Source organism: Nicotiana tabacum, chromosome 8 (assembly GCF_000715075.1).
Source record: "Nicotiana tabacum cultivar K326 chromosome 8, ASM71507v2, whole genome shotgun sequence".
NCBI lineage: Eukaryota > Viridiplantae > Streptophyta > Magnoliopsida > Solanales > Solanaceae > Nicotiana > Nicotiana tabacum.
Window position 1 is genome coordinate 114,554,437 of NC_134087.1, and position 15,313 is coordinate 114,569,749.

The 15,313-nt window shown below is 38.0% G+C and overlaps 1 protein-coding gene across 1 annotated transcript; it reads right to left on the reverse strand.

Moving 5' to 3' along the window:
• Positions 1 to 8,031: 8,031 nt before the first annotated feature.
• Positions 8,032 to 9,410, reverse strand: LOC107807313 (putative pyridoxal 5'-phosphate synthase subunit PDX1). Its single transcript, XM_016631667.2, has one exon. It carries the CDS (start codon positions 9,167 to 9,169, stop codon positions 8,240 to 8,242), a length of 930 nt encoding a protein of 309 aa, XP_016487153.1. The 5' UTR covers positions 9,170 to 9,410; the 3' UTR covers positions 8,032 to 8,239.
• Positions 9,411 to 15,313: the final 5,903 nt, after the last annotated feature.

The window sequence follows — 15,313 nt, forward strand, 5'->3', positions numbered from 1 at the left end:
TTGAGATGATAAAAGCGAAAAAATGGCTATTATTACAAAAATGACCCTTTAATACTTCCATAGAAGGCATAAAGGATGTCTCGGCAAAAACAGCCAAACACAGGAACAAAACAATAAAAATAGACAAAATAATAAATAAAAAAAAAACTATTTTTACGAAAATGATCCTTTGCAATATGAGTATAACCAGATAAAAATAGCTACTTTTTGCAAAAATAATCTTTCCGGAAAGGTTTAAAGTTGCTTCGACAAAAATGGCCAGACATAAGGGCAAAATGGTAAAAGGTGAATAAATATGGATAAAGTAAATATTTTTACAAAAATGGCCCTTCAGCACTTCCCATGAAGATTTTAAGGCTGTCTTGGAAAAACAGCTGGAACATGAGGGCCAGACAGTACAAGGTGACCAAAATAGGCCTTTTTTTTGAAAATTTTATGCTCCCTTTTTTTTTTAAACATGTGGGCTGAATCCGATGGAGGTTGCCTACGTAGCTCACATCCGGTGAGAATCAAACCCGCGTAGTTCAATAAAATAAGGTACTCTCCCCTTTTGTTTTTTTTAATGAAAAATAATCTTTACAACTCACACCAGACTACTACAATATATATATATATATATATATATATATATATATATATATATATATATATATATATATTTTAAAAAAAGGTTTATTTGCACTAAACTAGGAGAATTATTCTTTTTTTTCATTTTTAATAATTACACTAATTTTTTTTTAAAACTGATCGACAATGCAAGTAAGCCTTCCAAATGATGTATCAAGTAGCACATACGTGAACATGATGGTCTCAAAGAGGATACTTGTCTTATACGGACCCAGCCCCTGTGTCGAGTTTCGCTAAGTTAAATGCATGTGATGCAAATAAAGCGAACCTACTAGGGATATCCGGCATGAGGCTTGTTCTTCTAGGTTTAGATCCTATTGGAGAAGGTATCTAGACTGGCTTACTCGAGCGGACAACTCGAGCCGAGGAGGGTCAGTGTACCGGTAGCATTGCTTTCCGGCTTAACTGGTGGTGCTCCCCGCCTAAAACAGGTGTGACTAAAATCCTTCAACGGGTGACGAACACCTCGACTATCTCAAAGAAAGCAGGTTATGTCAAGCAAATGCCCAATTTTTAATTTCAAAAAGACTCAGAGGGGGTGCGTGAGAAAACAGTTTATATGTACAGTTCAACAATATCAAAATGATAAAAAGCGAACAGGTAGCACATTAGGCACAAATAAATCACAATATTTACAAACTTAATAAAGCCAAACAAAAAGTCAACATGTACAAGCTCGAATTCTTATGTAAGTCCCCAGCAGAGTCACCAGAGCTGTTACACCCCTTTTCTACCCCTCATAATAATAATAATAATATGTGTATGGGCCAAAGAGTTTTTCCAATTAAAGTGACAAAATTTTAATAGGGATTATTTTATTGTTCAGAGTCGCCACTTAGAATTGATTTTTTCGGTGTTCCAAGTCACCATTTATTTGGATCCCTAGTCAAAGGAAGGTTTGACTCTATTTTAATCGGTCCGCGAAAACAAAGTTCGGGTAAGGAATTCTGTTGACCGGGGAGAAGGTATAAGGCATTCCCCGAGTTCCGTGGTTCTAGCACGGTCGCTTTATTGACTTAAACTTGGCTTGAATTAATTTTGGACAAACTGTGATTTATATTATTTTCATGTTTTACCTATCCTCTTTTATCTCTTGATTATTAGAAAAAATTAAAGAATATTTTTGAATAATAAGATGTCATAACCACACTACGCAAGCGAATGCGTGATCGACGAAATTTATTATTTAGTCATAACGGCGCTACGCAAGCGAATCCAAAATCATGACAGACGATTGTTAGCACGTTATTTACTTTTGAAAAATTGCTGCAATTGCGTTGGAGGAAACATTAACCCTTTTTTCCAGAAAATTTATTAAATGTCACTACCACGCTACGCAAGCGAATTCGTGATTATGACAAAAGATTTATAAATTAATTAAAAATATTGAATATGACATGAAATTGATGAATTAACTTATTAAAAGTTAAGCGTCACGCTACACAAGTGAGTCCGTGAAGTTAAAGCGCACCTACTATTTGCCTAACGTTTAAATTAATTAAAGGGAAACTAGTTAATTAAAATAGTAGAAAAATCTGATATTATTATTATTTTTTCGAGCTTTATAGTTGGGAAAATTATGCAAATAAATGTTGGACCAATTTTACCTATTTTTAAAGAAATGAGCCAACTTCTTGTTAAAAAATATATGGGCCAGCTTGTATGGAGCTTTTGGGCTGCTGGAATTTATTATTAAAATAGGCCAAGAAATGAATTTCAATTGGTCCAATGCTATATAGAAGAAAAGGGGTAATTTTGTTGTTCAAAGGTAAATGGGCCAACTTTTATCTTTGATTCAATAAGGCCCAATGTTGATACAATCTTAGCTCTTTACTTAGTTTGAGTTCATGACCATTAACTATATAGTCACAATTGTATAAACGCCCACTTTACAAAAATAGCCATTTTTGCAAATCCGGCAAAATGGCCAGATTCACAAAGATATTATCACAACATTCCTAGAAGCATATGTTGGCAGTGAAATTTCAGCAACTAAAACGAACTCATGTTATGTGTTATACACCTAAAGTCATTCATGGCATACTTAGCATTGTTACTCGGATATAATAACTTGAAAACATGCTTAAAAAATCCATAAACGACTTACATATCACATTCAATAACTTACAACTCAATATTCAAGTATTATGAAGGACTATATTCACATTATCACATGTTTGATACATAACAATAACATACAAGCTCTTTTATTGTCAAACTATTCATCACATCAAACACATTTAAATGGTGCAACATGTTCAAGTTGTTCCCATTGCTGAAAATACGTACATTACGAGTCTTAAAGGATTACCTGGTAGCAAAAGAATAAACAGTAGTTCAGCAACTAAAGCAACATAAAAACAGCAGCAAATCCAGCAGCAAATCCGTGTTAAAACAACCCGAAAACTTAGAGAGGGAACCCAGAAACGAACTCTAAAGAGGACTTATACTTTTCTAAAAGTTTGCACTCTAAGATTAACTCCCAAAGCTCACCATTTCAGCTTACTTTTCATGGGTTCAACTGCTGATTTTTTTTTTTTTTGTGACAAAGCAATTATAAAAAATGCCCCTGGAAGTGTGATGGAGTCCCCCCAAAGTGAGGAAAGGGCAGCCCTTAAATAGCCAAAGTTGGACAGATTTTGGTTCACCAAATGTCTGTCCGACAAAAACTGACATTGTGTGCTAAACACTATTCAAAATTTGTCCAAAGGTCAAAGGAAATCTACTATGTTAGAAACAAAGAGAAAAAAATATCATTTCAGCCACCCTAACTAGTAAAAGTAGGCTACTAGCACCCTATTTTGTGATAAAATAACATAAACTTCAGATTTTAACAACATCAATATCACCCTGTTGATTCAAACTAAACCAAGTATTAAAACATGTAATTAAACTTCACACATGTGTTATGAACCAATAGTAAGCAAACAAAAATCTATTAAAGCCAAACGAAACGCACGCTATCGCTGGAGCGATTTAATAAAACCAACAAGACAAACATAATCAAAAATGAATTAAATGAAGAAACAAGATAGAAACTAACTTTAACTAAAAAAATCAAATAATTAATAGCGGGGCAGGATTACGATTTTACCATATACTCTCAAGCATTTCCTCACTACCTCACTTTAATCAACACAAAGCTATTTTATTACTTCAACAAGTGCAAAAATAGAAAAATTAACATTCCAAAACTTCAAAAACTAATGCTAAAATAATTAATAATAAAAAATAAAATCTGAAAAATAAAAATAAAAATAAAAAATCAGCCATGAAAAAGAATAGGATTTTACCATTTTACAATTCAAGTGGCCGAAAAAATGGTGGTATCCCAAAAGAGGGTGTTCGGGGAGGTCGCCGGAATTTGGCCAGATTTTGGTCGCCGGATTTTCAGGGTGAAATTAACATTAATAGCTAGGTCTTGAGGAGCTCTATCCATTGATGTAGGTATTGTGGGGGTGGTAGTGGTTGGAGCTTCAATAATTTGGGCAAAAAAGTGATGGAAAAGTTTCCTAGATCTAAGATGCAAGGGGTTTGAGGGATTTTTGAAGGATTTGGTTTGGAGATATGGAAAGAGAAAGTTGTGGAGATTACATTGTGTGAATTTGGAGGTGTTTGGAGGTGGTCCGCCGGCGGCGGCGATTTCCGGCCGGCGTAGGTGGGGCAGCGGCAGCGGCTTGGGGGGAGAGAGAAGAGTGAGAGATGAGAGGGAAAGAAGAGAGAGGAAATAATGGGGAAATGGGGCAAATTTTTAGGGATTTTAGGCTTTAAATACCGAGGATGAAGATCAAACTAGGACCGTTAGATTAAATCAAGATGGGTGGATGAGATTGAATCTTGTCACTTAGCCAAAACGACGTAGTTTCAAGACAAAACTACGTCGTTTTAAGCTCTTCTTGGCAGCCCCCTTTTGGACCGAGTTTGGGCTCTTTGGGCTCAAATTTTGGCACAATTTTGGCACAATTTTAATTAAATTACACTAGCCCAAACCCTACCCCATTTATCAAACCATTACTCAACTCTTAAAACCTATACATACACAAATAAGGACAAACACACACACACACACACATACATATTATATATATATAAGGTATATGGCAAAAATTAGGCATTTACAAGTACTTGAAGTATTTAACTGGAAATAGGTTTCGTTGAGGTGTTTAGTTGATCGTTGGGAACTATGTATTTCTCCTTATGAATACTTATCCCACCAGCCAAAAAATAAATTCGTTCTCATAACTTCTTCTGTTGACTCTTTATCTTTTCACTCTCTTCAAGAGTCTGTTTTTCATTTATTCTGAATTCCAAGTACTGCCACAGATTACATATCCAACTTTGTTTGTTCCATTCATATGTAGGAATATTAATATCAATATTCGTGATATGCATGGTGGAATGTTAAAACTTTTGGTTTCAATATCTGGGAATTGATTAGGAATATAAATTTCCCCTACTTTGGCCCTAGAAAAGGTATATAATGCCGACGTTAAAAGTGATGCTTGCGATGTGTGAAATTTTAGTAGAGCGAAGAGCAAGAGAAAGTTATATGGAGTAGTAAATTTCTTCATGGCGGGGTTGCTGGGAGTAAATATTAGAAATTCCTACAGCTAAGCCAATAAGTCATCTCATCAAAAATTCCAACACGTTTTAGCCACCAATATAATTCACATTTGCTTGGCTGTTTTTTCTAATTCATTGGATACTTGCTACCTTCCAGCAATGTAGGCGTTAGGTAATTGTGTCCCCCAAGCTTTAAACAGATGGAAATCTTGTGCCAAACTATACCTTGTGGAGTTACATGAACATAGATTGTAGAAGCAATCCAAGTTATTATATACGATCAAAATCAAAAAGTTCGATTTCGAAGCATTAAATTGAGCTATAATTTCGAGTCCGGGTGACTCGAGGTAGAGGTCATACCTGGTTGGGGAACACGTACCTCGAGGAAGCAGATCGAAGACCAGGCTCGACCTATATCGAGGGCAGTGCATTCTCGGGGGCAATAAAGAAACAGCGAGAATTTCTCAAGGACACGTGGATCAAAGCATAAATTAAATGATAAGAGTTGTACAAAAGGGTACAGGCCCGTACTAGGTTGTTATACATATGTACCAATAGAATTCTTTATCTCAATTAGGAATGTACTATATTGGGGTTTTCTCCTCTTATATAAAGGGGACCCCAATCATTTAGATCACACATTATTCAATGCAATAGAATATCCTACTCTGTTGTCTCTTGTTTAACGTGTTCAACAAGTGTTCTTCAGCTTTATTGCTTTTTACTTTATTGTTCATACTTCATTGATCTTAGCTGACCTCAAGACACCCAAGAAGGTCAAGCTCGAGGTCCTCACTGATATAGCAACACTTGTTTGGTTCATCAATTCTTTTTATTTAAACTTAATATTACTTGTATATTCATTAGTATTAGAATAAATCACATATATCTTTAAAATCACAAAATACATCTAATTATTACCCTCTTTTTCGAGGTAAACAGTTATAAAAAACTAGTCTAGTCCTACAACCAGATTTCTTGATTACCTGATTCTGTTCGCTCACAAAGTTAATGATATCTTTCCTTCTCAATATTGTGGTGCAAGTGACGTTTCAAATTCTCAAGGACTTTATAAAAAAAAAACATCAAATGATAATCATAAAGTCGATTCAACCTTCTAGCAATTGTTTCGAGCCATGAACTGTGAAAATTACCTAAGTTAAAATATCACTGATTACTTACATAAGTAGTTTATTTGCATCCAATTTACTATTGAAGGAGAAAAGTAAATTTTAAATTAATTAGATAAGTCGTAATTGGCATCAACCATTATTGATGAATAAAAAGAACTGAGAATGTAATTCTTGTTGGAAGTGAGAATTTTGAACTAAAAAAAGTTCTCCATATCTCCCATCTCGCTAGAGTTTTCCCGTCTGATTTCCAGTAACCGCACCTTACCCTGTTTCCATGTGTATGCCGCGCTTCAATACTGAAAGAGGTAATGCATAACATTGCACTCGCGAATTAGCAGGTAGAGAGCCAAGTGGGTTTTTGTTTCTGTTTTCCAGCTGTAATTATCCTATTTTCATTGACATGCTAACCTTCTCCATTCGTTCCAATTTTATCAGATGTCTTGAAGGGACGGCAAAACATAATGGTTGTGTACACGGCATACACACATCACTAGATACGGACATTTGATAGGGGAGAAAACATACTTGTTGCATAGTTGCATAACGTTAAAAGTGTATCTCAACGTACCATTCCCGAATGCACTAATGATAAATTTTCTTTTAACATGTAGTTAAGAGTAAGGTTTGCAGTGAAAATATCACTGACGCAAATTGTGAAGATATTTTTACAGAGCAAAAAACCCACTGCATGATATTGGCATGTGTACCTACCAGTAAATGGCATAAGCTCACGAGTGCAACCATGGAATGGAAAAAGGAAAGATTTGGTAAATGCCACCCACTCAAAGCCGGTTATATATCAAATTGCCCGTGATTCACTGGATCAAACTACAATCGAAACAGAAACCAACTTCTAATGGCATTTCGAAGAAACAAGTTAAATCAGGGGTATGTTCATTCGAATCATCACAAACAATAGGCAACCCAATTTCTTTCTCTAGATATTCAATTGCAAGAAGCTGAAAATAAGTGAACAAGGAAACAATACCAAGATGAACAGAATAGAGCTCTATTAAATTCACAGCTGAAACTAAACACACCAGAAATCAACTTAGAGTGCATTTGAAACCAGAAGGGAGAAATTACTTCTACTTCTACAAGAGGTAATGGAAGGTGAATCCAGCATAGAGGTACACCCACTGCCTCAAACTACAATAAGATATATTACTACTCAAACTAGTTGAAGTTTACTAATATAAATCCTTCAAGTTCATTCTGCTACAGCTGCACTCCTTTCATTAGCTACTCAATAATCTGTCCTTGGATTTTCTAAAATTAGGGATCCTCTAAATATCCCATGTATCCTCTATCGTCCAATCTATAACCAAGTTCAAAACACTCCTGATAAATACCGGGCCTAATGTAAGTGTGCCAATAACAATTAACCTTAACCCAAGTGAGTTCCTTTTGCCAACAAGGATTCTTGATTTCTGTTCCATGCTTAGTCTCTATGGACTGAAAGAAATTGTTCCATGTAACTTTAAGACTACATACATTTAACATACATGCATTTGTGCATCAAAACTTATAGAGATGACTGTATATGGCACTCCTATATTATCATGTGTATCCGGTATCCAGATTCCTGTGCTTTCTTCAGTCACATGCTAATCAATAGAAAAGCCATACTTCCCCAGAATATACGCAGAGACAAATTTTACAGAGCTGAATATACAAATGCATAACTAAATGAATCTTAATCATCCCATTTGAGTAAAAAACATTATCCCATTCCAACGGTTTCAGTACTGAAACCTGAAATAACAACTGGCCAGAAAATCAAAACTACAATATACGGAAGAACATATCCCAAAGTATAAAATACGCTCATCCAAAGCACAAGAGAAGGCTCCTTAACCTCAATTACTGTAAACATTTAAAACGAAATTAAGAGTTTTCTAGACTTACAAACCATCTCACTCGGAACGATTAGCATACCTCTCCACCTTATCATCAAGATTAATTCCAACCATAGCCTCACCAAGCCCACAGCTAATTTCAGCCAGCAGTCCTGGGTCACTGTAATGAGTCACGGCTTGCACGATAGCGCGTCCCCTTTTGGCAGGGTCACCACTCTTGAAAATTCCAGAACCCACGAACACTCCGTCACATCCCAACTGCATCATAAGCGCTGCGTCTGCTGGTGTTGCCACCCCACCTGCTGCAAAGTGAACCACAGGGAGCCTTCCGAGCTGTTTTGTTTGCATCACCAGGTCGTACGGTGCCTGAAGCTTCTTAGCAAAAGTGAAAACCTCATCATCATCCATGTTTCGCAGCACCCTGATATCACCCATCACGGAACGCACGTGACGGACGGCCTCGATGATGTTGCCGGTACCGGCTTCCCCCTTGGTGCGTATCATGGCGGCTCCCTCCCTGATACGGCGGAGGGCTTCGCCGAGGTTACGGCAGCCACAGACAAAAGGAATGCGGAAATTGTGCTTGTTGATGTGGTTCTCATCGTCGGCGAGAGTGAGGACTTCCGATTCGTCCACGTAATCGATTCCGATAGCCTCGAGGATTTGGGCCTCGACGAAGTGACCGATACGGGCCTTGGCCATAACGGGGATGGTTACTGCCTGTTTGATTTCTTTGATAAGCTGGGGATCCGACATGCGGGCTACGCCGCCCTGAGCGCGTATATCAGCGGGGACGCGCTCAAGGGCCATGACGGCACACGCGCCTGCCTCCTCGGCTATACGGGCCTGCTCGGCATTGACGACGTCCATGATAACGCCGCCGCGAAGCATCTGAGCGAGACCCACTTTCACTGAGAAAGGGGATTGCTTTGTAGTCTCGGTGAGTGCACCATTTCCGTAAAGTGTTACCACACCGCTTCCGGCCATAATTGAATTGTGTGTGTGTGAAAGAGAGGAACAGAGCAGAAGAGAAAGGAGGAGGAGATAGGAAATGAAAAGGTGGTGGAGGAGAATAGGAGTAAAGTGGCTAGGGATTCTGTGTCTGAGGATTTCTACCTTGTTTATAGGAGTAGTGACTGCTCTATTAATTTAATTATTAATCGGCTTTAATTCTGAAAAAATCTTCATGTTCTGTACACCAAACAAAATCAACATACTTCCTTATCAGTCCCCGTTTTCGTTTTTTTGTTTGTGATAAACATTTTTATATATGGGGGTGGGCCAGTGGGAGCTCTTTTACACGGTAAGGGTCAATTTGGTTGGAATACGATTTATATCAATATAAGTTGTGTCGGTATAAGTTATATTAGGATAAGTTATGTTAGAATTAGTTATACTGAGATTATTATTTATTCATTATTTGGTATGTTGTATTAAGAATGATAATTGCATAATTTCTAAGAAGAAGGTATAAGTTATATCGGTGCTAATTACCCCACCTTCTATAAGGTATAAGTTATCCCAGTGTTAAAATTAACACCGGGATAACTTATACCTGACCAAACAGACTATTAAGGTGGTATTAAAATTTTATACTACCCTTATACCTTCTTATACCTCATACCAAACGACCCCTAAGTTTTTCTTTTACTTCTCATTTGGTTTGATGTTTGATATTCACGTTGTGCGTAGACTAAGAGCCCATTTGGATTAGCTGATTTGAAGTAGTGCTGAAACTAATTTAATACATAAGCAATTACGTGTTTGGGTACAAATACGGAACTTGATAATAAGTTGTTACAGTATTTGATAAAAAAGTGCTAATAAGCTCTTTTTATGTTAAAATGACTTAAATAATCTTAGAACTGTTTACACTTATAAGGGCATAATTTCTTTAAAATTATAGATTCCAGATCGACTCAAATAAAAATATTCTATTTGTCATTTTATTTTAAATTCAACTGTGCTTAGATAAAATAATTTTTATGATAAATATAATTTATTTTATGATAAGCATATAATCATAAGTTATAATAATTAATAAATTGACAAAAGTTTCTCAATAAAAAATAAACATAAATAGGACAAAATATTTGAAGAGAAACAAAGTAAAAAATATAAACCTAAATATGACAAATTACTTGAAGAGAAACAAACATTGTCTTCATCACCACAACACTTAGAAAGCAATACACCAAAAGTTTGATATATCCTCATTTATTACGTACAGTTCAAAGATTAATACACAATCACGTAGACATAAATGTAAGTATGCAAAGGAATAGAGAATTTGCTTATCTTAAATAGTAAATGAGAATTGCAGTCTTGAAGAGGTTGGGGGGGGGAGGCAGTGAGTATCGATGTAGGAGTTTTGTTCTAAAAAAAATATTTTAAGGATAAAATAGTAAAAATCTTGGTCAAACTTAAAGTGCTTATAAGCTAAAAATTCATAAACTGGGGGTGACCAGCTTATGGTATTTGGCTTATTTTTGGCTTATAAGCACTTTTAACTTTACCAAACGCGTAAATATGCAAAAAAGTGCTTATAAGCTAGTTTGACCAGCTTATAAGCTTAGCCAAACACCCTCTAATTAGGATTCTTATAAAAAAAGGTATTCTCATTGCCTATCATTTAAATTAAGTATCCGTAAAATAGTACAGTTAAATTTATATGTGATTTATTCTTAACACTCAAATTTAACAGTGAGACGCAATAGATTGAAGAACCCTAATTTAGCCACAGTAGCAGACAAAAAGATCTCTAGGAAGATTTTTATTGAATGTATAAGAATCAAAAATAAAATCCGTCAATGTAATACACACTAACTGAAATATACAATTTTGGGTCGGATAACTTAATTTACATTTGAGCCTAAATACAAGTAGGGTATGTTACTTTAACCAGGCTCATCTTTACTACTATTTTCATCTCCAACACCTGTCACGATCCTAAACCCGGACCTGATCGTGATGACGCCTCTCGTAAAGACAAGGTCGGCCGACACTTACCATTTCGACTTTAACAATTAAACAATAATATTCAAGTCTAAAGCATGATAAAATAATCCAAAATATAAGCAGTCAACAATACAAATATGCGGAAGAACAACCAAACACAGGCCGATACCGGGGTGTTACTAGTCATGAGCATCTAAAATCCGAAATAATTAAGAAAAGTCTATAGAGTTCAATACAAAACTAAGACAAAGAGAAATAAGATAGGGAAGAAGCTCTGGGCTGCAAATCCCGACAGCTACCTAGAGACTCCTCGGATCTGCCTGAGCTGGAAAGATCAGCACTCGGGAGCGGGACCAGATGCGCCTGAATCTGCACACGGGGTGCAGGGAGTAAAGTGAGTATTCCAACTCAGTGAGTAATAATCATAAATAAAGACTGAAAGCAGGAAATCACGTAAGGCACATTACAAGCTATAATGAAGCAGTAAAAACAGTAAATCAGTAAAAGATATGTGAAAGTCATTTAACTAAAATGAAACTTCATGAAAAGCCTTTTTCAAGAATTAAGTAGGTAATTGACATGCAATTAAGGAGATAAATACATAAAGGTTCGCCCCTCGAGCACAGTATCAACAAATCCACCCCTCGGGCAATAACTCAGAACAGTACCAGCCCATCGGGCTATATCTCACATCACTATGGGTACCCGCGCTCACTGGGGGTGTGCAAACTCCTGAAAGGGCCCCTTACGACCCAAGAGCAATATCAAGCCATCTCGTGGCCGGCCTCATATCAACAAGCCATTTCGTGGCGTACATATCTCAGGCACTCGGTCTCAAATTATGATCAGTGTTTCCTCACAACATAGGCCCTCGGCCTCATATCAACAAGCCACTTCGTGGCGTACATATCTCAGGCCCTCGGTCTCAAATCATGATCAGTGTTTCCTCACAACATAGGCCATCGGCCTTACTTAGTCAAAAATCCTCACAAGCCACTCGGTAGTAGTAAAACATAATTCTCAGCCCAATTATCATTTAAAAGATCATTTAAGTATTAAAACCTAGTAAACATGGCTGAGTATAAAAACAGTGGAATATACATGACTGAGTTCAAGTATAAAATCAAAACAGTGAGGAAATATCAATAAAAATTCCTGAAGGGTTCAAATAGTTGGCACGAGGCCCAAATATAGCATTTAGCCCAAAAAATGATGATAGCAAATATATTTCAGACAAATACACGATAAAATAGTCATTCGGGACGGACTAAGTCACAATCCCCAACAGTGGACGACCCCACGCTCGTCATCAAGTGTGTGCATCACTTCAATATGGCACAACGATGTGCAAACCCGGGGTTTCATACCCTTAGGAGATCATTTACAATCATTACTCACCTCAATCCGGTCAAATTTCTAGCCCGCGGCGCCCTTACCTCTCGAATCGGCCTCCACTCGCATCAAATCTATCCAAAATCAGAATCACGACGTCAAAATATGCTAAGGGAATGAAGCCCAAGCGAAAATAATCATTATACAACACATATTCCGAAATTACCAAAACTCGACCCCCGGGCCCACGTCTCAAAATTCGATAATTTTTATATTAATAGATTCCTTATCTCCTCATGAGTTCATACATATCAAAAGTTCTGAAATCTGACCTCAAATGGTCCTTCAAATCCTCATTCAAAGGTCTAAGTTTTCAAGCCCTAGTTCTTCAATTTTTGGCTTAATTTCCATGTTTATTTAGGTAGATTTCACATTAGAATCGAATTTTAAGTCCATGAATCTTACCTCCAAGTGATTCTCCTTGAATCCCTCTTCAATCTTATTCAAAAAGCTCCAAAAATGATCAACAATGGAAGAAATAAACCTCAAAATCGCAGACAAGACGACTATTTAAACATTCTGCTCAGGCCTCAAATCCTTCATCGCGATCGCGGAACCTCCTTAGCGATCGCGAAGCACAATTTCTCAGAACCCAAAATTTAACCCTACGCGAACGCGCCAACTCCAACGCGAATGCGATGCTCAAGCATCCTACACTACGCGATCGCGGACAGTGGACCGCGTTCGCAAAGAACAAACTCCAAGTCAAACCCCTGGTCCATTTAACTCTCACGAACGCGACCTTCTCCACGCGTTCGCGATCAACAATCTCTCCACCTTATGCGATTGCATCTCCATCTTTGTGAACATGAAAAACAACCTGGGCTGTCCCCACAAAAGCTCTACGCGATCGTGAGACTCCCTACGCGATTGCGAAGAAGAAAACTCTGCAACAGCTGAAGCTCAAAATTCTGCAACTTTTCCAAAGCATGAAATGCTCCGATTGACCACCCGAAACTCACCCGAGGCCCCCGGGACCTTAACGAAACATGCCAACATATCCCATAACCTCATTCAAACTTTTTCCAACCTTCGGATCGCTCAAAACAACATCAAAACACCAAATTCGCATCGGATTCAAGCCTAAGAATTCCAAAATCTTCTAAATTACGCTTTTGGTAAAAAATCCAACCAAACCACATCCGAATGACCTGAAATTTTGCACACACATCCCAAATGACACAACAGAACTACTGCAACTCTCGAAATTCCATTCCGACCCCTATATCAAAATCTTACCTTCCAACCGGAAATCGCCAAAAATCCAATTTCTCCAATTCAAGCCTAAATCTACACATCCGAGCACTCTAACACATAAGTCAACATCCGGTTGGCTTTTCCAACTTAAGCTTACTCAAAAGAGACTAAGTGTCTCAAAACTTACCAAATCCTCTCCGAACCCGAGCCAAACAACCTGATCACATATAGAACCGATAGGCAAAGCAATAAGAAGCAGAAATGGGGGAAATGGAGCGGTAACTCATGAGACGACTGGTCGGGTCATCACATCCTCCCCAGCTTAAACAAATGTTCGTCCTCGAACGAGTCAAGACACATACTTGAAGACTCAAATAGGTGAGGATATCTGCTCCGCATCTCCCGCTCGGTCTCCCAGGTAGCCTCCTCCACGGGCCGACCTCTCCACTGCACTTTCACCGAAGCTATATCCTTTGACCTCAACTTCCGAACCTGACGCTCCAAAATAGATGTTGGCTCAACATCATAAGTCAAATCACCATCCAACTGAACCGTGCTTAAATCCAAAACATAAGATGGATCCCCAATATACTTTCGGAGCATAGAAACATGAAATACAAGCTGGGTGGCAAAGCAAGCTCATAAGCCACCTCCTCAATCCTCCGAAGCACCTCAAAAGGCCCAATGAACCGAGGACTCAATTTACCTTTCTTCCCAAATCTCATGACACCCTTCATGGGCGAAACTTTCAACAGAACCTTCTCACCAACCATGTAGGACACATCTCGAACCTTCCAGTCAGCATAACTTTTTTGCCTCGACTGCGCTGTATGAAGCCTCTCCTGAATCACCTTCACCTTTTCTAAAGCATCCTGCACCAAGTCTATCCCCAATAGCCTAGACTCACCCGGCTCAAACCGACCAACTGGAGATCTACACCTCCTCCCATACAAAGCCTCATATGGAGCCATCTAAATACTCGACTGGTAGCTGTTGTTATAAACAAACTCTACAAATGGTAGAAACTGATCCCATGACCCTCCGAAATCAATGACACAAGCACGCAACATGTCCTCCAATATCTGAATAGTGCGCTCGGACTGCCCGTCCGTCTAAAGGTGAAAAGTTGTGCTCAACTCAACCTGAGTACCCAACTCTCGTTGCACAGACCTCCAAAACTACAAAGTAAGTTGAGTGCCACTATCTCAAATGATAGAAACTTGGACACCATGCAAACGAAAAATCTCTCGGATATAGATCTCTGCCAACCGCTTTGAAGAATAGGTAGTACAAATAGGAATGAAGTGCGCGGACTTGGTCAGCCGATCCACAATCACCAAAATAGCATTAAACTTCTTCAAAGTCTATGGAAGTCCAACTATAAAGTCCATAGTGATCCTCTCCCACTTCCACTCTGGAATATACATCCGCTGAAGCAAGCCACCCGGTCTTTGATTCTCATATTTCTCCTGCTGACAATTGAGACACCGAGCTACAAATCCCACAATGTCTTTCTTCATTCTCCACTACCAATAATGCTGCCTCAAATCCTGATATATCTTCGCGGCACCCGGATGAATGGAA